At 47.1% G+C, this 22,267-nt stretch overlaps 1 protein-coding gene across 1 annotated transcript in view; it reads left to right on the plus strand.

Moving 5' to 3' along the window:
* Nucleotides 1–204: 204 nt before the first annotated feature.
* KNDC1 (kinase non-catalytic C-lobe domain containing 1) overlaps nt 205–22,267 on the plus strand; it is a 200,678-nt gene continuing 178,615 nt past the window's right edge. Inside the window, exons 1-2 of the mRNA XM_030202996.1 lie at nt 205–507; nt 17,877–18,075. Of these exons, the coding sequence (XP_030058856.1) occupies nt 415–507; nt 17,877–18,075 (292 nt within the window). The 5' untranslated portion in view covers nt 205–414. The remainder of the gene's footprint in view (nt 508–17,876; nt 18,076–22,267) is intronic.

Here is a 22,267-nt window from a genome sequence, read left to right on the forward strand (position 1 = left end):
TCTCCAGCTCCGCTCCTCCTTAAAGCACAAGAGCACAGTGTGTCTGAATGAGCAGTGACCGATCTGTGGCCAGCATGCGCCCCCACCCGTCTAGCCGGGGTCGGTGGAGGGAGCTGAGCTGAGTGGGAGGAGTTTATTACCTGGCCGGCCGAGGAGAGGCTGCAGTCTGCTTCTCTGTACTTAAGCTAAGGGAGCGTTGCTGTCCTGTTGCCATGACATCGCACACTTAACAAACTTTCCCAGAGAGGCAGAGACCGAGGGAAATATATTACAACTAAACCTGTAAAAACAAGAAGAGTTCGAAGCATTCAGTAGCTTTGGATGTGCGGAGATGATTGTAACCGATGAGGAGCGGGCTTAGCTTTCTCCTGCTTTTCCATTCGGACGAGATGGAAGTTGAGGACGTCACCTGTGATGAATACTATGGGAGAGGAGGAGGAGGAGGAGGAGGGGGACAACCAGGACCTGTATGATTTCGAGCCTTTACCTACGCTACTGGAAGATGAGGTGAGTGATGAGCTGGACAAGTGGCCCCAGCCAGCAAGGAACTTTAACCAGGTTTGGCCAAGGGTTTCTAAAATGCTAGAATCGGACACAGTAGTGCAGGCCCCTATTAGGCGTTTAATATCGCATAATATGGGCCTTATGTCCTAACTAACCCATGCTGGTGCAAAGGTATTAGCTTCCCGAGGCAAATCTTCAGTCATGCATCCTTCTCAGTTAACTTCTAGACACTTCCTTAAGATTTTGATAAACTCAGCAATCATGATCACATCAAAAATAGGTCTTAATTCATGAAGCGTGCCATATTTTTGCGCATTGAAGAGAATAACTAGATGTTTCTATGTGTAGCTTTAATAAAAGATATAAAAAAAAAACGTTTAAGAAATAGGTTTTGGAATGAGGGCAGGGGCACAAGGGCCCTGGTTCCACCAAAAAATTTCCTGCTAGCTGCCCCCTTCTCTTTTCAGCAGAGCATGAGTATAGTTTGAGGATTTATTTATTTATTACTTATGGAATTGTGGGAGTCCAGGGATTGGTCATAGGGGGAGGGGGAACAGCATATGGTTGGGCATAAACACGTGTGTAATTATGCTTCCTTATTATCCTGCCAGACCAGTCCACACTCATTAGTTGATGCCATCCTGCTAACAGATGGAAACAGGGGACCATAATTTTACAGGGACATCATCACTGCTGAAAGGAGTGGGATAGACAAGGCAGTTGCCAGTATCCTCTATGTCCAGCAGATGGTAGACACATCCTAGACATAGTAACATAGTAGATGACGGCAGAAAAAGACCTGCACGATCCATCCAGTCTGCCCAACAAGACAACTCATGTGTGCTACTTTTGTGTATACCCTACTTTGATTTGTACCTGTGCTCTTCAGGGCACAGACCGTATAAGTCTGCCCCGCCTCCCAACCACCGGCTCTGGCACAGACCGTATAAGTCTGCCCAGCACTATCCCCGCCTCCCACCACCGGCTCTGGCACAGACCGTATAAGTCTGCCCAGCGCTATCCCTGCCTCCCAACCTCCAGTCCCGCCTCCCACCACTGGCTCTGGCACAGACTGTATAAGTCTGCCCCGCACTATCCCTGCCTCCCAACCTCCAGCCCCGCCTCCCACTACCGGCTCTGCTATCCAATCTCGGTTAAGCTCCTGAGGATCCTTTCCTTCTGAACAGGATTCCTTTATGTTTATCCCACGCATGTTTGAATAGACTGGTGCAATGAGCTTGGAGGTCTCCTAGTGAAGCAGTCCTAGGGCTGACTTTATTAGGTCAAGACAGATCATCATGTCTCCTTTGTAGTGGTGTTGGTCTGGAGGAGCCTGAGCATCACCAATTTGAGTTCAGGCCCCACAAAACTTGAGGCACCATCTTCAGCCCCAAGCCCCACCAGTGGAAGACATAGCTCCTTTACCAGAGACCTGGCAGTTGGTGCTTTCCCTGAGCCACTTCTGTGCCCCGGCAAGCATGCTTGTTTTTTGTGAAACTGACCATGTGCAGGGGGACGGACCTCTCCTGTGCATGCTCAGTTTTGCAAAAACTGAGCATGCTCACAGGTGTGGAGGGGACACAGCGGCAGCCAGAGGAAAGTGCTGCCAACGGCTAGGCCACAGGTAGAGGAGTACTTCTGGCGGAGCTTGAAGACCCCCATCAGCTCAGTTATATGGGTATAGTGGGGGAGGGGTTTGAAGAGTGTAGAGCAGGGCAAAAATTTGTTCCCCTGCCCCCCAGTTTGGGCTCAGGCCCCCACAAAACTCAAGGTCTGACTACACAGCTGCTCCTTTGGTGGAGCGGAATCTAAACCCCCCCCCCCCCCCCAAAGGATGCAGTCCTAGGGTTGGCCTTTTGGGGCTGTAGACCAGAGCAGCTTCTTCTTGGTTTTGCCTTAGTGACCTGATTGGAATAAATGGGGTTGGTAATTCAGAACAGGAGATGTCTTCCAGGTCTGGTAGGCTTGGATTCCTCCAGTGCTGTCTTTTCCTTCCTTTCTGGGCCTGTAGAGGAGTATGCCATAAAATAGCAATAATAATAAAGAGCTCCCTGGCACTTTGAGGGCAACTGTAGGGAGGTAATTACAGCTTGAGGCGACACAGCTGGGAGGGGCTGGGGCTGGGTAGGAGGAAGGTGGCAGACTATAGTAGATGCTCTGGGGGTTGTGGCAACTAGCAGCTCAATTTTTCAACTGGGGCTTATCTCCAGTGTGATGCCACTTTGGGGGAGCCACAGTGGCTGAATGCTAGGGCTGCTCTGCACAGGAGTTAGGTGGAAGGTATCTGCTGATTCTCTCAAGGCAGGCAACTATGTGCCCACTGTTTCCTGGGGAGTTTCTTAGTTCTCTCAGACCTTCTGCAGAGGCGTTTTTGGAGCCTCTGCACTTGCTTCCTGAATGGTAGAAGGGGGGAGGAGTGGGGGAGAAGAGTTTTTTTTTTCCTGGATTTTGTTATAATGATGCACCTGGCCATCTGCGCTCTGCGGAGACCTAGAGGATGTCATTTTTTTTTATTGGGCTGGTGGTCTCATCCATCAGGATGAGCAGAGTTGGTTCTGGATAGAGGCCATAAGTTGTCCTTCTCCATAAAGCTATATGTGGGGTGGTGTTGGCAGAGTGAGAAGCTTTAAATGTGACCTGCAAAGGTGGCAAGGCCTTGGATAAGCCTTAGTCTCTTCCTATAGAGGAGAGAGATGCCTTGTTTGATATTCCAGAGGTGACATACTGGTCACTGCCCATCACATGTGGGTCTACTGTTCCTAAGGAAGACCTGAAGAACTTTCAAAACATAAGAATTGATATCCATCTCAAGCAAATCTTTCTTGTATTAGGTATGGTGGTTCAGATGGCGATTTGTGGTGGCTGTGTGGCTGAGCACTAGTACGTTGGGTGCAGCAACTCCCAGTGAGTCTGTAGGCAGCTCATCTGTAGTCGACAGCAGCTTTGTGGTGGATGTCATTTATGATTTAATCAGGTTCTTCTACCTTAGTTGTGCACTTGTGTTTGTGTGTTATTGGGGTCCTCTCTTCTCATTTCATTTATACTTAATTCCTAATAAAGTGATTTTTAAAGCAGTGCTTCTTGAAGTGTGGATCCCAACTCCAAATGGGGTCACAAAATTTGCATTTGGGGGTCTCAAAAATAAAAGGATCACTGGTCTGCGCTGCATTAGACGGGCTGGACACAGCCACATGGAACAAATGTAGGTTTTGGGAGGGCGGGGGGAGATGTTGCATGTTTTCTGTGATCACAAAATATAGGGCTGTGATTACAGAAAGATTCATAAGCACTAGTTTAAAACATTTTTGTGATTCCCAGAAACTTCCATTGCCATAAATCTATGTAAATCAGAATTCTGCTCTGTTGGTCACATTCAGAATCACATGTAGGCATAACAGTGATTCTTAAAGCTAAAAGAAGATCTGGCAGAAGATTTTTTTATAACGAGGAATGTGACATTAATAAAATATACATACTATTTATTAACAGAATATGCCACAGTATCTTCCAATTAAGACATTCTATAAGTTGTTACTAGGTGGCAGCAGCCTAACATGCAGAGTTCAAGCTATGCCTAATCAGTTGTCCATTTCCTTTCCCCTGGTTTTCAAATGCAGACATATTCAAACTGGGTTTGTATAAAAGGATACAGATTGTCAGTAAAAACTGTACAGAACTGAACTAAGTCTGCCCAAAATTAAATCGAATGTATTTTCATGTTAATGATCTTTCATTTAAAAAGGGAAAGAAGGACAATATGAAATAATTAAGGGACCCTTTTACTAAGGCCATGGTCTGGGATCAATGGATTTGGTGCCATGGGCAAGGGCTCATATGTGGCCATAACAGGAGTCTCTTCTTAGCCATGCTATTTTTAGCACGTGGGTTTCGCGTGCATTGAGGCCACTTTTCGCGCGGCAGAAAATGGCCGCAATTTCTGTTTTTCCATTCATGGCCACATTTCTCAATTAGCGTGGAAGCCCTTACCACCACCTCTTTACTAGGCGGTAAGAGCTCCTGCGCTAAACTCGCGCTAATCAGTGCACGGCAATTTGCCGATTAGCTTAGAGCACGCCTGCTCTCCACCCCCAAACATGCCCCCTGCATTAAAAATATTTTATATTTTTTTTGTGGGATTGGCGTGTGTTGATTTCAGAACTACCATAAGATGCCTTAGTGCATTTTAGTGTACAGTAATCACGCGTTAGTGCTTACCGCCGCTTAGTAGAAGGACCTCTAAAATATTTTATTGTGAAAATGAGGTTTTGCTTTATAAGTGGCTATCACCCTTTTAACTATATACAGCATTTGAGTTTTTATTATCTTTTTTTCCTGATACATAAAGGTGGTTTTTGTATCCTGATACATGATAGCATTTTTCATGTATATTTTCGTATATTGTTTTTGCCTTTTTCTCAGTACTATATTCTGTAAAATCCATAGCTAATTCCCAAAATAAATGTTATCAGATCATTGCACACTGATAAAATTTCACTGAGAATTCATATAGTCTATGATAATGGTGTATTTAGGGGTCCTTTTACCAAACTGTGATAAGCAGCTTAAAAGGGCTTACTGCGGGGTCACGTCTGGGAGCTTAGAGTGGGCGTTTATATGGTAATCAACACTGCTACGTTGCTACATGCTAACTGATCAGTATGAGATTAACGTGTGAGCCCTTACAAAATGAGTGGTGGAAAAGACCCTTTTAAGGGCATGCTAAGGTATAAAATGACAAAGAATAAAAAGTACTCCCATTCTGTATAGTAGGCAGTTGTTTGTATAAATGTCATTTGATTGTCTTCACACCCTCCTACATTTTGCTTTAAAGTAGGAGTAAGTTTCACTATCTATTCAGGATTTAAATGGGACAGACTCATCTAGGTTTTAAGTTGAATGCATAGTGAAAGGGGATGTAGGGGGGGGGGGGGGGGGAAGACAGAGGTGATGTGATGACAGTGGCGTTCCTAACTCATTTGCCATCTGGGGCAGGTTGCTGCTGCACCACCCCCGGCGTATCAACCCCCTAGGTGCACGACACTCCCCCCTCCCCCCAAAGCACATCTCCTGACCTTTCCTTCCAGCAAAGGGGTGCGCGGAGCAGGCATGTGGCTGTCAGCTCTGCCGGTCCCCTGCCCCGGAACAGGAAGTAACATTAGAGGGGGTAGGGGACCGGCAGAGCTGACAGCAGACCTGCGCCGTGCACCCTCTTTCTGCCTGCACCCTGTCCCGCCCTTGGTACGCTCCTGTGTAACAATAACAATTTATAGTTCAAAGGCAGCCTGCGTGTGTTCCAGAGTGTTTGATCATCTTCATTTCAAAGGTCTTCCTTCCATATCATCAAGCTGATCAATCCATAGACTGGTGGGTTGTGTCCATCTACCAGCAGGTGGAGATAGAGAGCAAACTTTTGCCTCCCTATATGTGGTCATGTGCTGCCGGAAACTCCTCAGTATGTTCTCTATCTCAGCAGGTGGTGGTCACACACAGCAGCAGCTCTGGCTAGGCCTCCAAGCCTAATTCTTAGGTTTTGTTGAGTGCCTGGGGTTGAGGGCTCTTTTGAGCAAGTGCAAACCTGGTGGTGCCAGGTCCCTCCTTTTCTCCCCCCTCCCGCTGGCTCCGTTAAAAAAAAAAAAAAAAAAAAAAATTTTAAACGACCTTAAAGGCGTTTATTTCGACGTTTATTTAAACGTTCATTGCAGCTACTCACTGGGACACCAGTTCGTTACAGCTCGGAGCGGCAAGCAGGTAATTTTTACCTTTTTATAGCGGGCAGGGGGTTCCCCGATTCTTCTCCTCGTGGCATATGGCGTCGGAGGGCGAGGGCGCAAAGGGTCGCTCCCCGGATCGCTTGAGCGCTTCTAGAGGGGATGCGGGGGTTTTACAGCCTGATTCGCCCTTGTTGGGTGACAGTTTAGTGACCGATGAATGTCCCGGTCCTTCCTCCGGCGTGGCGGTTTTTCCCGCCATAAACGCCCATCCCCCGCTCCTCGCCTCCGCCATCTTGGCCGGCCACGCGGCTCGGACGGCTTCTTCGTGGGCCGCCCTTGAGGTTGGAGACATTAATGCCATGAACGCCCTTAATTTGGGCAACGGCACAAAAGCGGCTAAAGTTAAGCGCCGCTCTTCCCGCGCGGCTCCTTCGCGGAGTGTCGCGCCGGACGCCATTTTGGATGCGCAGCATGTCTCTTCCCCGCTCTTGCGAGCGCCGGTTGAGGGTGCGTCTAGGGCGGTTGCCCAGGCTGCGGAAGTGCACAGTCTGGGGGGTTTCTCCCCCGAGTTTGTTTTGCTGCTGCATCAGGCTTTCCTCATGCAAAACGCTGCCCCTGCTCCCTCGTCTGGTAAAGAGGTTGAGGTTCCCAGAGGTAAACGTCCTCGGGTTGATTCCCAGGCCTTGGAGGACTTTGTCTCCTCCGATGTAGATGAGGGCAGCGTGTCTGAGGTCTCCCAACGGTCCTTTGCGGATTCCTTGGAGGAGACGGATCCCCGCTCGGATGGAGCAGATGACCCCTCTGCAGCGTGGCTTTTTAGCTCAGAGGATTTGCCCAACCTGTTGTTACAGGCCATGGACACTTTGAAGATTTCCTCTCCGGAGGACGTCTCTCCCTCAGCCCCTGTTGGCTCTGCCATTATGCTGGGGACGAAGCGCCCGCCTAGAACCTTCCACGTGCATGATGCCATGCACACCTTAATTTCGGCTCAATGGGATGTCCCGGAAGCGAGCCTTAAAGTGGCTAGGGCTATGTCCCGCCTCTATCCTTTGCCTGAAAGTGAGCGTGAGGCCTATCTGTGGCCTACCGTGGATTCTTTAATCACTGCGGTGACTAAGAAAACGGCATTGCCGGTGGAAGGTGGCACGGCCCTGAAGGACGCCCAAGACAGAAGATTGGAGGCGGCCTTAAGGTCGTCCTTTGAGGCAGCTGCTTTAAGTTTGCAGGCCTCAGTTTGCGGCTCCTATGTGGCAAGGGCGTGCCTGACTATGGTGCAGCGGGCTTCCCCCTCGGATCCTTCCTTGAGGGCTGATTGGCCGGCCCTGGAATCGGGCTTAGCCTACTTGGCAGACTTGCTGTATGATGTCTTGAGAGCCTCAGCTAAAGGCATGGCTCAGACAGTCTCTGCGCGGCGGTGGCTTTGGCTGAAACATTGGTCTGCTGACCACGCCTCTAAATCCCGCCTGGCTAGATTGCCTTTTAAAGGCAAGCTGCTCTTTGGGGTCGAGCTGGACAAAATCGTGACCGATCTCGGCACGTCTAAGGGCAAGAAGTTACCAGAGGTCAGGGCTCGGGCTAGTACTCGTCCCGGTACCTCCAGAGGACGGTTTCAGGAAGCCCGTCGGTACCGCCCGGGCAGGTCGGGATCCTCTGCCTCCTCTTCCTTCAAGAGGAATTTCTCCCCCAAGCAGCATTCCTTTCGCAGAGACCGCCGTCCCGGAGGTGCTCCCTCCGGTCCTCCCCCAGGGTCTCGGACCCAATGACGGGGCCTTGGTCCACGCCCCAGTGCAGATTGGAGGACGGCTGTCCTCGTTTCTGGGCGCGTGGACCACAATAACTTCAGACGCTTGGGTGCTGGAAGTCATCAGAGACGGCTACAAGCTAGAGTTCTGCCGACCCTTAAAAGACGGGTTTGTACTCTCTCCCTGCAAGTCTCCGGTCAAAGCTGTGGCAGTGCAGCAGACCTTGGACAATCTGATCCGCCTGGGTGCGGTCGTTCCGGTGCCAGAAAGTCAGCTTGGCAAAGGACGTTACTCCATTTACTTTGTGGTACCAAAGAAAGGAGGTTCTGTCCGGCCTATCCTCGACCTCAAAGGGGTCAATCGGGCCTTGAAAGTGCGGCACTTTCGCATGGAGACTCTCCGCTCTGTTATAGCGGCAGTGAAGGCAGGAGAGTTCTTGGCCTCCTTGGACATCAAGGAAGCGTACCTGCATATTCCCATCTGGCCTCCTCATCAACGCTTTCTGCGTTTTGCAGTCCTGGGACGACACTTCCAGTTCAGAGCCCTCCCATTCGGGTTGGCTACTGCTCCGCGGACCTTTTCCAAAGTAATGGTGGTCATCGCGACCTTCCTATGAAAGGAAGGGGTACAAGTCCATCCTTATCTGGACGACTGGTTGATCCGAGCCCCCTCTTATGCAGAGTGCGGCAAAGCTGTGAACCGGGTAGTTGCTCTTTTGAGCTCCCTGGGATGGATCATCAACTGGGAGAAGAGCCAGCTGCGCCCGACTCAGTCCCTGGAGTACCTGGGAGTTCGATTCGACACCCAAGTGGGCAGAGTGTTCCTGCCAGACAATCGGATTGTCAAACTTCAGGCTCAAGTGGACCAGTTCCTAGTAGCCTCTCCTCTTCGGGCTTGGGACTATGTGCAGCTGTTGGGCTCTATGACGGCCACGATGGAAGTAGTGCCCTGGGCCAGGGCTCATATGAGACCACTTCAACACTCTTTGCTGCGGCGCTGGACTCCGATGTCGGAGGATTATGCTGTGCGCCTTCCCTTGGACCCAGCAGTGCGCAAGGCGCTGAGCTGGTGGATGCAGACAGACAAGTTGTCTGCGGGAATGCCTCTGGTGACCCCAGAGTGGATTGTCGTCACGACGGACGCCTCTTTGTCGGGCTGGGGAGCCCACTGCTTGGGAAGGACAGCGCAGGGGCTCTGGTCTCCTGCAGAGGCAAAGTGGTCTATCAACCTCCTGGAACTCAGAGCCATTCGGTTGGCGCTTTTGGAGTTCATCCCGGTACTGGTGTTGAAGCCTGTACGGGTCCTGTTGGACAATGCCACGGCTGTGGCCTATGTCAACCGCCAGGGAGGTACCAAGAGCGCCCCTCTAGCCAAGGAGGCTATGAATCTTTGCCAGTGGGCGGAAGCGAACCTGGAGCAGCTTTCAGCGGCCCACATTGCCGGAGTCATGAATGTCAAGGCAGACTTTCTCAGTCGCCATACCTTGGAGCCCGGAGAGTGGCAACTATCTGCTCAGGCGTTCTTGGACATCACGAAGCGCTGGGGCCAGCCGAGCCTAGATCTGATGGCGTCATCGGCCAATTGCCAAGTGCCGCGCTTTTTCAGCAGAGGACGGGACCCTCGATCCCTGGGAGTAGATGCTCTTCTCCAACAGTGGCCGACACAAGAGCTCCTCTATGTGTTCCCGCCCTGGCCCATGTTGGGCAGGGTGCTAGACCGGGTGGCAAAGCATCCCGGCAGGGTAATCCTGGTGGGTCCGGATTGGCCCAGACGTCCCTGGTATGCGGACTTGATCAGGCTCTCAGTCGACGATCCTCTGCGGCTGTCAGTGGAGCAGGGCCTGTTACATCAGGGTCCCGTGGTGATGGAGGATCCCTCCCCCTTTGGTCTTACGGCCTGGCTATTGAGCGGCAGCGTCTGAGGAAGAAGGGCTTCTCAGACATGGTCATCGCCACTATGCTAAGAGCGAGGAAGCGCTCTACTTCTACTGCTTACGCCAGGGTTTGGCGTATCTTTGCAGCGTGGTGTGAAGCAGGCTCACTTTCTCCCTTCACTGCTCCAATTTCTTCAGTGTTGGCATTCCTGCAAGAAGGTCTGGAGAAAGGCCTGTCGCTCAGTTCCCTTAAAGTCCAGGTAGCGGCTCTGGCTTGCTTCAGGGGCCGCCTGAAGGGTGCTTCCCTGGCTTCGCAGCCAGATGTGGTGCGCTTTCTCAAGGGAGTTAATCATCTGCGCCCTCCTCTGCACTCAGTGGTGCCTGCGTGGAATCTCAACCTGGTGCTAAGAGCATTGCAGAAGCCGCCTTTTGAACCCTTGTCAAGGGCATCTCTGAAAGACCTGACGTTGAAAGCAGTCTTTTTGGTGGCTATCACTTCAGCCAGAAGAGTTTCCGAGCTCCAGGCGCTCTCATGTCGAGAGCCTTTTCTGCAGTTCACTGAGGCAGGAGTGACTATTCGCACAGTGCCTTCCTTCCTGCCCAAGATTGTTTCTCGCTTCCATGTGAATCAGCAGCTCTGTCTCCCTTCCTTTCGTAGGGAGGACTACCCAGAGGAGTACTCTGCTCTTAAATATCTGGATGTGAGGCGAGTCATCATCAGATACTTGGAAGTGACCAATGATTTCCGGAAATCGGATCATCTGTTTGTCCTGTTTGCAGGTCCTCGTAAGGGTCTGCAGGCTGCTAAGCCTACAGTGGCAAGATGGGTCAAGGAAGCCATTGCAGCGGCTTATGTGGCCGCAGGGAAGGTGCCGCCTATCCAGCTGAAGGCTCACTCCACGAGAGCTCAGGCGGCCTCGATGGCAGAGGTCGGATCCGTCTCCTTGGAAGAGATATGCAAGGCGGCAACTTGGGCTTCGGCTCATACATTCTCCAAGCATTACCGTTTGACGGTGGCTGCACGGGCGGAGGCCCGGTTTGGAGCTTCAGTGTTGAGGTCAGGGATTTCAATGTCCCGCCCTGGGTGAGTACTGCTTCGGTACATCCCACCAGTCTATGGATTGATCAGCTTGATGATATGGAAGGTAAAATTATGTATAATCATACCTGATAATTTTCTTTCCATTAATCATAGCTGATCAATCCATAGCCCCTCCCAGATATCTGTACTGTTTTTATTCTGGTTGCATTTCAGGTGCAAGTTTAGTCTTCAGTTACTTCAGAAAGACTTCGTGTTCAAGTTTTTTTTTCACTTGGATTCTTCAAGAGTTGAGACGAGTTTGTGTTACAGTGAGCTGCTGCATTCCTCTCCCCCCCGTTTTACGGGGCTGGATTGAGACATAAATTCTGCCGGCACTCCCTCCCGCTTCGTGCGGCTGTAGGGCAGCTTTGTACCCCTCCCGCTTCGGCGGTGTTAGGGTCAGTCAGCTCCTCCCGCGGTTGCGGTTGCAGGATAAGCCAGATCCCCCCCGCATCGGCGGGTGTGGTGTCCCTCCCCCGCTCCGCGGGGATGAGCTGGACGGATTCCCCTCCCCCACTTGTGTGGGGATGAGCTGGGTTAATTCCCCTCCCCCGTTTCGGCGGTGGTGAGCTGGGCAGAGTGTCCCTTCGTGGGTGTAATTCTCTAAGTGCTGAGTCCTGCGGATGGAGCTTTGATATCGACATACTGAGGAGTTTCCGGCAGCACATGACCACATATAGGGAGGCAAAAGTTTGCTCTCTATCTCCACCTGCTGGTAGATGGACACAACCCACCAGTCTATGGATTGATCAGCTATGATTAATGGAAAGAAAATTATCAGGTATGATTATACATAATTTTACCTTTCTATGTGCCCTTGAAGTTTACTTTAAGTAAATTCCCATATTATAAGGCCATTATGGGAGTGATATTCCTATAAGAAATGTTCACCTATTGAGTTGCCATTCTATCGTTTTCTGTGATATGAGTTGTTATGTTTATAAAGAATGATATGAGACCTCGGATTTTAGCTTGATTCTCTGATGTAGCATCCCTCTTCACATTTTTTTTTGTTGCACTGGATCACATATACTGCATTCGTAGAGAAGCAGCCTTTTGTTCAGAATGCTTTTTCTATGTGGGTAACTATAGGGTCCTGTACTTGATGCTGGCATATCTTGTATCATGCTGTTCTGCAAGGTTTTATGTCATGCTGCGTGGGAGAAGAGGCTGATTTAATATGAAATGCGGTACTTCACTAGATCACTGTGGAAGGCCCCCTGACCACCTTCCTCACAAGTGTCCTGTACCTCCCTGACCCCCTCCCTCTGACAACCAAAACAAAATCCCTATTGGTCTAGTGCAGGGGTTCTACACCTAGCCAGTCCGATTTTCATGATATCCACAATGAATATGCATGAGATAAATTTGCATACAGTGGAGGCAGTGCATGCACATTTATTCTTGTATATTCATTGTGGATATGATGAAAATCTGCCTGGCTTGGTGTCTCCTGAGGCCTGAGTGGAGAACCCCTGGTCTAGTGGATGGCCCCTCTCCTCCTGACACACAAAATAAAATCTGTGATGGTCTAATGGACCTCCTACCTCGCAGCAGGAGTGATGTGCATTCATTCCTGCCTCTGTGACACCATCTTGAAATATGGCGGCATCTAACCCTAGATGCTGTATCCCACCCAGAATGCACCATGCAGGGCCTGTTAACCAAATAAGAGGATGGTCAACAACACACATTTGAACAGGTAAGGTTTTATTCCAAATTATGAGGATATTATCTATATACTGGTCATATCTAAAAGACTTGTTTTGTCCCTGTCTTATGAATGACTGCGCCAAGTCTGACATAAAAAAGATTGGTATACTGTGGTACCAATCTCTTTTCTGTAGCTGTTCCTGTATTTGTAAATAGATGTCATTATTGAAGCGGAAGTAGTTGTGGGATAGGGTGAATTCAGTTGGTTTTACATCAGTTTCTGCTTTATGTTCATGGTCCAGAAAAGTTGTCTTTAGTGTTTGTAACAATTTGTTGTATTGCCTTCATGAGGGATGTTGCTGTACAGTGATTCCACATCCACTATGACAAAGAGAGTGTCAGGCAGTAGACTATTCTGTGTTCTTTAGTATCTTTCACTAGGGGCTTGAGGATCCATTTCTGTTAGAGACATTTTTTTCTGTGAGTGTGCCAGTATCAGATATAATCAGTCTGCCCATGTTCTCAGGTTTCTATATCTTATGTAACATGTAGAATGTGGTTCAGATTTTACAGCTGAGATTGTATCCATTTTGGTGATGTGCAGATGACATTTTTCAGTTGTTTTGTGTATTCCTGTGCTGGATTGTGGTTATTCCTGCATTGGATCCTGGTTAAGTGTTTTGTAATAATTTATTATGTGAGATTTGTCTATCTCTCTTTTCTATGTATTTCTCTGTGTTCATAATCACAACAACCCCTCCTTTGTCAGAAATTAAAAATTATTTTCCAGACGTGCGCCAAAAATGAAATTACCACAAGAGCCATGTGGTAGCCGGGCGGTAACTCCAAATTGGTGCATGTTGGGCGTACATAGGCACTTATGCGGCTTAGTAAAAGGGCCCCTGAAAGTCTTTGATCCAATACAAGTGGATTTGAGTGATATTTTTATTTCTCTTTATTAAGTTCTTATCATACTTATTTTAATGTTTTTCTTTATCACTTTACTATACTAATTTTTATGAGTAAATAATAATAATAATAATTATATATATATATATATATATATAAATCTGGAGCCCCTTCAGAGACATTATAGGCAGTCCCAAATATTATACATTACAATAACCTAATTGAGAAAGTATGTGAAGCTATGATATTTTTTGTAAGTCATTCGTAGAAAAATAATTTCAGATTTTGCAGAAAATCACACAGTTCTAAGTGTATTATCTAACATTCATTTCTTAATTTGAGTCAATAAAAATCCAAAGACGGTGAATTGAAGTATTCAAAGGGAAAACAGTTCCATTTATCTCAGAGTTGATTGCCAATATAGGCTGTTTTCTACTCCCAATCTATAATAACACTGTCTCTTCAACATTCAACTTTAAAGCGAAAGCTTTCATCCATCCAAAATCTTATTAAAACAATTCCTCAATTTAAGATAAGCTTCAGTAACTGAAGAAGTCACTGGGATAATTAGCTGAACATCATAATCACTGATGTAATAAGATAAATCCTCTGACTGAATTTACCTTCCCAGATGATTAAGAAAACATTAAACAAAATGGGAGAAAGAAGAAAATGTCTGATGTGTTTTAGGACAGGCTCTACATAGCAGATCCTTTTCTCAAATACCACTAGAAGTTGAGATTGTCTTACCTGGACATCTCTGTTCCGATTGTCTGTTCTAAAATGTAGCCACCCCCCCCCCCCAAAGCAAGCAAAATCAAAGGTGTGGCAGCAGGGAAGAAAATAATAATTTAAATAACCATCTTAAGCATTTACATCTCCCACAACCAGTAGAAGGGGAGACTAAGCAAAAACTATACAAAAGATGATCCTGCCATTAAATTGTACCTGAAAAGCAATGACCACTGATGTACAAGGTTCAGTGACTCCCATGGAACACAACCATACCAGGCTGTTATCCATTTAGGAAGGATAGAGATGGAGGAATAGCTCTGTGTGTGAGAAACAATATTAAAGTGACTGAAATGCAGCGGGCCTGGGGAAAGGAAGAAGCGATATAGAGCACCTTAAAAAGAGAAGATTGAACCTCATTGGTGTCATCTTACAGACCTTCAATACAAAAAGAGAAGCTTGTCAAAGATCTGGTTGTAGGTATCCAAAATTGGGAATGAAAAGGGAGGTGCTGTTCCTTAGAGATTTCAACCTGCCAGATGCAGATTGAAAATCCCATCTACAGTATCGGAAAGAAATAGAGACATTATTGATGCCTTTGTACTCTGCTCAGAGAAATGGTGTTGAGCCCACAAGGGAAGGAGTGCTGCTGGATCTGGTGCTTACAAATGGGAAAAGTGTGTCTAACATCTGAGTAGGTGTCCATCTGAGGCTTAGAGAGCACCACAGTGAGGGGAAGCCCAGGGACCAAGTGAGAGAGAGTGGAATTAGACCTGGGGTCAGCCAAGAATCACAGAGCGAAAAAGACACAGTCAATTGAAAGCCAATGAAGTTTAGCTGGGATATTCCTCAAAGGTATAATTTCTCACTCAAGTACCTCCAGATAATGCGTCAAAGCTAAGAGGGTAGGTGATGCCTATGCAGAAGCAGGTATTGTACATCGCCAGACCAGAACACGCACCTCATACAGTGTCAGGAGCAGCTGCTGCATTGGGGTTTTGTGAAAGGAGGATGGGGTGGATTGTAATGACAAGTGAACCCAGGAACGAAGTGGGCTGGTGACTTCACAAGTGGGACAGAGGGTGGCATAGTCCCCCAGAATGTGGCAATAGCCAGCAGTGCAGAGAAACTAGGTCGTAATGTCCAAGTCTGCGCACATCAGTTGGGGAGCAGCATGAGCCAGAAAGAGCACTGTTTGTGGCCACTTATCTGGTTTGGACTAGTCTGTTTGCAGGGAATTAGACAAAAGAGGATTGCCTGAGTGACCAAAAGACACATGATAACATGCCTGATCTTGGATATATCAATTGCTTTGGCAGAAGCACAGTGAGACAATTTGACTGTGACTTGTGCCCGGTAAAACCCATGGAGGGTAATTCTCAACAGATTACCTAAAATGCTAAGCATGAATTCTATATTGGCAATTATGAGAGCTCTATGGAAGGTTGAACACATATACAGCACTATTTTAGATAAGTCATGGAAGTGGGATTATAAATGTTTTTGCGATAATGTGCAATACCAGGATAGTTGTGGAGGCTCATTTTCAACGCACATAGACTTATAGGTTATCATGTAACTTTGTAAGTCTATGTGCTTTGAAAATGAGCACCATAAGTATACTGTAAAATCAAGATATCTCTGCCCCCTCCCTTCCACCAAGATGTCTAAAAAGCATCAAAAACATATAGAACATAAATGTAGATCTCACAGAACTATGCCATGGTAAACGTTGACATTCATAGCATTCTGAAAGGGTGCCTATGGCGCAGAAAACGCTCCTCAGAGGCAAACACGTGCATGCTTTGCCCCTACATGTGTTGTAATCAGCATCTGCAAAACCCCTTTGCTGTGGAAGCTGACATGGAAATACATCTAACTATATGTATACAGCGCCATTTTAGAAAAGTTGTGGATGTCGGCATATAGACGTTTATAGATGACATATTTTACAACTGCAGTAATAAATATATAAGACTAATATAAAATCAACATCTATTCCACCCCCCCCCCCCCCCGACCAAGGCATCCTAAAGGAATTCAAAAACATCAACTGTGGTGTCTCAAAATGTGGTAATGTAAAATGTCTGAAAGAAAATGTGTACTTAAAGGTGACAATGGCTCACACAAGTTAAAACCATCATGCCCTGTCCCCATAGGATAAATACATAGTGTCCACGTGCCCGTATCCCTGGTGTCCACTATTTGCCTGCAGGAGAAAACATCTAGCTCCGCTTGTGGTGCCAGGACAAAATGCATTCTGGCCGATATTCAAAGTGATTTAAGTGGGCAGGAGAGGCTTTGCACCTGGAAGCAGTGCCAAAGGTTATCCTAAAATATTTAGCACTGCCCTGGGGTGCAAATCTTTTTGCACCTTGAACCAGTGCTAAACAGTTTGCACCAGCCAACCCTATATGTTTTTGTGGCTTTAAACATGTTCTGTCCTTTTGTAAAATATTGACTTATACGTTTTGTCTGCTTAAACTTATATTGTGCTGAGATTGGGACATTTAAAGCACGAATAGTGCTTCTAAAATGACCACCATAGCACTATATATATATATATATATATATATATATATATATATAGCGCTATCCATACAGGTTGTAGTTGTGGCGGTAAAAGTAGATAGACCCTCCCAGCAATGAGCAGGGCACCTATGTGCCTGTGAGCCAAGTCACATGTGCATCCCCATTTAAGAATGGATACAGAAGTCAGAATTAAGATGTTCAGGTTAGGATGTTTCCAGTTTCTGCTGACCTAGAGGGTGTTCTAATACACAGAGAAATAGATGTTTATGCATTAAATGCAGACGGTATAACCATCCATTTCAGAAAAAATATATAAGGTATCGTATTAAAAGCCAGCATATTTCCAATTATGTTCCATCACATAACCGGTTATGTTATAAAATGGCGACATAGCCGGTTATGTGCTGGAGTGGAAGCATATCCGATTATGATCCTGGTGCTGTGACACTGACTACTAACCTTGTCAGTTTGGCATTTGGGGAGCCAAAAACCACTGAGAGATTAAGTGGGCAATTCCTCTAATCCCTCCAGCAGAGTGCTGCTCAATAGCAGCTGGTCATTAAATCCTACACATGCTTGGGAGCAAGTGTAACTCTCAACGCCAATCTTCTGAAATGGGGATTAAATACCTATGATCTTGCCAAACCCTTGTCTCGCCCAAGCCATGGCCCCTTGCCATTTGCATGCACTTAGGTCTAATATGTGCATGTCCCAGGTTTTGTAAATTGGGTCTTGGATGGAAATACAAGACAAATGTTTAAGTGCCAATTTATGCACTGTTGTATTGTATTGTATGGATTGTGGAAGTATCCCTGGTGCATGACTCCCAACCTCAACACCATTGCTGTAGTGACCAGACTAGGAGCAGTGAAAGGGCTGACCACTTTGGGAAGTTCTTGTAAGGTGCTCTTTTCAGGTTTGACAAACAGAAATCCCTGGGTAGTACTAAGACTCTAGCATGGATTCTAACTGAGCTGGAGTTAAGAGAGGAGAAAGCTTATTAACTGTAATTTTTAAAACTTTGTACTGAAAAGTTTAAAATGTTGAAAAGATTGGGGGAATACAATATAGAGTATACAACATAACTCTCTGCCAATGACATAAAATAAAGAGTAACTATTAACTGCATATCTTGACAGGAAAATGTGTCTCTTGCTGATATTTTATCACTGAGAGACAGCAGCCTTTCTGAGCAGGAAATCTGGGCAGTGTGCCTCGAATGTATCTATTCTCTGAAGAGCATCTCTCACTCAGCGATCTTCCAAACACTTTGTATTACACCTGATACTTTGGCTTTTAACAACAATGGCAACGTATGCTTCAGGGAGCTACTCAGTGGTAAGTAGACATTATATTTTTGAAAAACTGATTGTTTGAAAGACATAATGATCAGTATAGTTTATTTCAGGTAGCTATTACATTGACAGTAACTTTGTATAAGTTTTTTTTAGTAGATTTTCCTACAGAGTTGTATTCTATAATGTACAAAATATTCAGAGGAGTAAAAGTCTGGAGGAATTATGTATCTGTTCCTCAGAGGCCATGTATAATTTTTTAAGGTTATATAAGGAAACTGTGTTGTATGTCTTCAAATATCTAGCCAGCCATTAGAGGAATCAGTTTTTCTGAAGAAATACAGCTTTGATTAATAAACTCTCACCTCTTTCCTTTGGGAATGGAAAGAAGAAAATATTTGCTGGGTGTTTCTGTTCCTTACAAATTCCTAAAGTTACAGTTTTTATATCAATTATAAACATTTGACGTTGTGGAATCAATTTAACACATATAGGGCTAGATTCTATGTATGGCGTCTTAATTTTTTTCAGTGCCAATTTTTATTCCTAGGTGTATTCTATAAATACCTAAAGTTATGCCTAAAGTTAGGCGTGGTTTATAGAATACACCTAGCACTGGTCCGCGAGACTAAGTTAGGCGCGGACCAGATGTATTCTATAGGAGCTTGCATAGATTTTTGAACCGCCCATTCTACTCCTATGGCCACACCTCCTTTTTGGTTCTGTATCTTAGAATTTACACACATCACTTTACAGAATAAGCTTAGCAAGTTGTGTATCTAAATGCAAATTAATGCCAAAGCAAAGTGACAATTCTCCGAGGACAAGTAGGCTGCTTGTTCTCACATGTGGGTCGACGTCCGCATCGGCCCAGGAATTGGACGGCAATTTGCAAGCAAAATATAAAAAAAGTTTTGCCAGAGTCTTCTGGCGCGTGTGCACCGCTCTCCGCGCATGCACGGACTGATTTTCTGCCCGTCGCGTGAACGCGTTCCCTCAGTTGTTTTTTCTCCGTGTTGAGGTGCAGTGTGTTTTTTGCTGTTCCTCTCAGGCCCAGGAGAGAGTCTTTGTTTTTTGTTTTTGATTTTTTTTTCTTTTATTATTGTTTCTGAAACTAAAAAAAAAAAAGTAGAGTTCCTTTACTTGAATTAGTTTTTCTCCCTTTTGAAGTTTCCTTTCTTTTTCGATGCAGCCGGCTTTTTTTCCCTTATTTTTGTGCCTTTTTCTTTTAACAGGCACAATCGCGTCTTTTGATTTCGCTGAAGCCGTTTTTCCTTCCATGTCATCGAAGACTCCCAGTGGCTTTAAACGTTGTACTCGGTGCAACCGGACCATCTCAGGTATCGATACCCATGCCTGGTGTATCAGGTGCCTTGGGCTCGACCATAACCCAGCCACTTGTAGTCTGTGTCTTCATATGAAGAAATGGACCCAAGCATCTCGAGAAGGCCAACGAGAGAAGCTTTTTGGGGCTCGGTCCAGTCGTTCGACATCGGTACCGAGGTCGGCGGCGTCGACATCGAGGGAAGCATCGATGTCAGGAGCGAAGGTAATGGCTGCTGAAAGACAATTCGCGCTGGGAGCAGTGAGGCATCGAGTGGGTCTCCACTTGCCTCGAGGCTTCCTCCTATGCAGGCCCCCTGGGACCGACCTTCGTCGGACTCGGCCCCTAGGAGGCGTGAGGATTGCACGTTCTCCTCATCAGTACCAAGGCAGGCTCAGTTTCGGATTGCTTTGAGGGGTGTTTTGTCCGATACTGAAGATGAGTGTTTGTGGGAGGAAGAGGAAAATCCCAGGTACTTTTCTTCTGACGAGTCCTATGGGATTCCCTCTGAACCTTCCCCTCCACCAGAAAGGAGACTTTCTCCTCCGGAGAAACTATCCTTTACCTCCTTTGTCCGGGAAATGGCTGCGGCCATTCCCTTCCCTATGGAGGTTGAGGATGAACCCAGGGCTGAGATGCTCGAGGTCCTGGATTATCCTTCTCTGCCTAGAGAGGAAACAATGGCTCCTTTGCATAATGTACTGAAGGAGGTCCTTATGCGAAACTGGTCGTTCCCTCTGTCTAATCCCGTGATCCCGAAAAAAAGCTGAATCCCAATATTGGATCCACGGTGAGCCTGGATTGATGAGGTCTCAGCTACCTCACAATTCCATGGTGGTGAACTCCGCCCTCAAAAGAGCCAAGAGCACTAGGGACTATGTCTTCGCCCCCAAGCAGAGAATCTAGAACCTTGGACTCTTTTGGGAGGAAGGCGTATCAGGCCGCTATGCTCGCTGCCAAAATCCAGACATACCAGCTCTTTACGAGCATCCACTTGCGGAACTCGGTGACGCATCTGTCCAGCTTGGTTGATGCACTCCCTCCGGAGCAGGCCAAGCTTTTTCGCCAGGTGGTCAGGCATTAGAAGGCGTGTCAAAAATTCCTGGCCAGGGGTATATTCGACACTTTTGATGTAGCATCCAGGATCACTGCCCAAGGTATAGTGATGCACAGACACTCTCATGTCTGCGTGTCTCTGACCTGGATCATTCAGTCCAGCAGCGGATGGCAGATGTTCCTTGCCGGGGGGATAACCTTTTTGGTGAGAAAGTAGAGGATGTAGTTGACCAGATCAAGAAGCACAATGATGCTATGGATTCTCTCTCCCGCCGGGTGTTTTCTGCTACTACCTCCTCATCTAGGAGGTTTTATGGAGGGAAGAGGAGTGCTCCCTATTCCTATGCTAGGCGTAGGTACACTGCTGCTTCTCGGCAGCCTGCCCAGGCTCAGACCCAGCATACTCGTTCTCGTCAACAGTGTGCACCTAAGGCCATTCTGGCTCCCCAGCAAAAGCAAGGGACATGGCTCCAGTTTAGCATAGCCTCAGTAAACGTGTCTGTGCCGGACGACTTGCCGGTTGGGGAGAGGTTAATGTTTTTTCACCAAAGGTGGCCTCTTATAACCTCCAACCTGTGGGTTCTTCAAATTGTTCGGTTAGGATACACCCTCAATCTGGAATCCAAGCCTCCAAATTGCCCACCGGGAGTTCAGTCCTACAGCTCCCAGCACAAGCAGGTACTTGGAGTGGAGGAGTGACCTAGTGGTTAGGGTGGTGGACTTTGGTCCTGGGGAACTGAGGAACTGAGTTCAATTCCCACTTCAGGCATAGGCAGCTCCTTGTGACTCTGGGCAAGTCACTTAACCCTCCATTGCCCCATGTAAGCTGCATTGAGCCTGCCACGAGTGGGAAAGCGCGGGGTACAAATGTAACAAAACTTGCAGAGGAAATCTCAGCCCTTCTACAGGCCCAAATGGTTGAACCTGTTCCACCAGGGGAAGAAGGGCTGGGATTCTATTCCAGGTACTTCCTTGTGCAAAAGAAAACGGAGGGGGGTGCATCCCATCCTAGACCTAAGGGCCCTGAACAAATTTCTTATCCGAGAAAAGTTCAGGATGGTTCCCCTAGGCACCCTTCTTCCCATGATTCAGGAAAACGATTGGCTATGCTCTCTGGACTTAAAGGATTCTTACACACACATATCGATACTTCCAGCTCACAGAAAGTATCTTCGATTTCGGCTGGGAACACAGCACTTTCAGTACCATGTACTGCCTTTTGGCCTGGCGTCTACGCCCAGAGTGTTTACAAAATGCTTAGCTGTAGTCGCAGCATCGGAGTGCATGTGTTTCCTTATCTCGATGATTGGCTGGTGAAGAGCACCTCGAAGGAAGGTTCTCTGGAGTCCATGCGAATGACTATACAGGTGCTGGAGCTACTGGGGTTTGTCATAAATTATCCCAAGTCCCATCTCACCCCAGTCCAAAAATTGGAATTCATTGGAGCTCTGCTGAACACTCAGACAGCTCAAGCTTATCTCCCCAAGGCAAGGGCGGACAGCCTTCTGTCCCTGGTGTCCATGGTTTGAGCATCTCAGCAGGTCACGGCTCTGCAGATGTTGAGACTTCTGGGGCACATGACCTCTACAGTTCATGTAACGCCCATGGCACGTCTACATATGAGATCAACTCAATGGACCCTAGCTTCTCAGTGGTTTCAAGCTGCGGGGGGTCTAGAGGATGTAATCCAACTGTCCACCAACTTTCGGAATTCTCTTCAATGGTGGACGATTCAATCCAATTTGATGTTGGGGCGACCATTCCAAATTCCTCAGCTTCGAAAAGTGCTGACAACGGATGCATCTCTCCTGGGGTGGGGGAGCTCATGTAGATGGGCTCCACACTCAGGGAGCCT

This window comes from Microcaecilia unicolor, chromosome 5, assembly GCF_901765095.1.
Source record: "Microcaecilia unicolor chromosome 5, aMicUni1.1, whole genome shotgun sequence".
Lineage (NCBI taxonomy): Eukaryota > Metazoa > Chordata > Amphibia > Gymnophiona > Siphonopidae > Microcaecilia > Microcaecilia unicolor.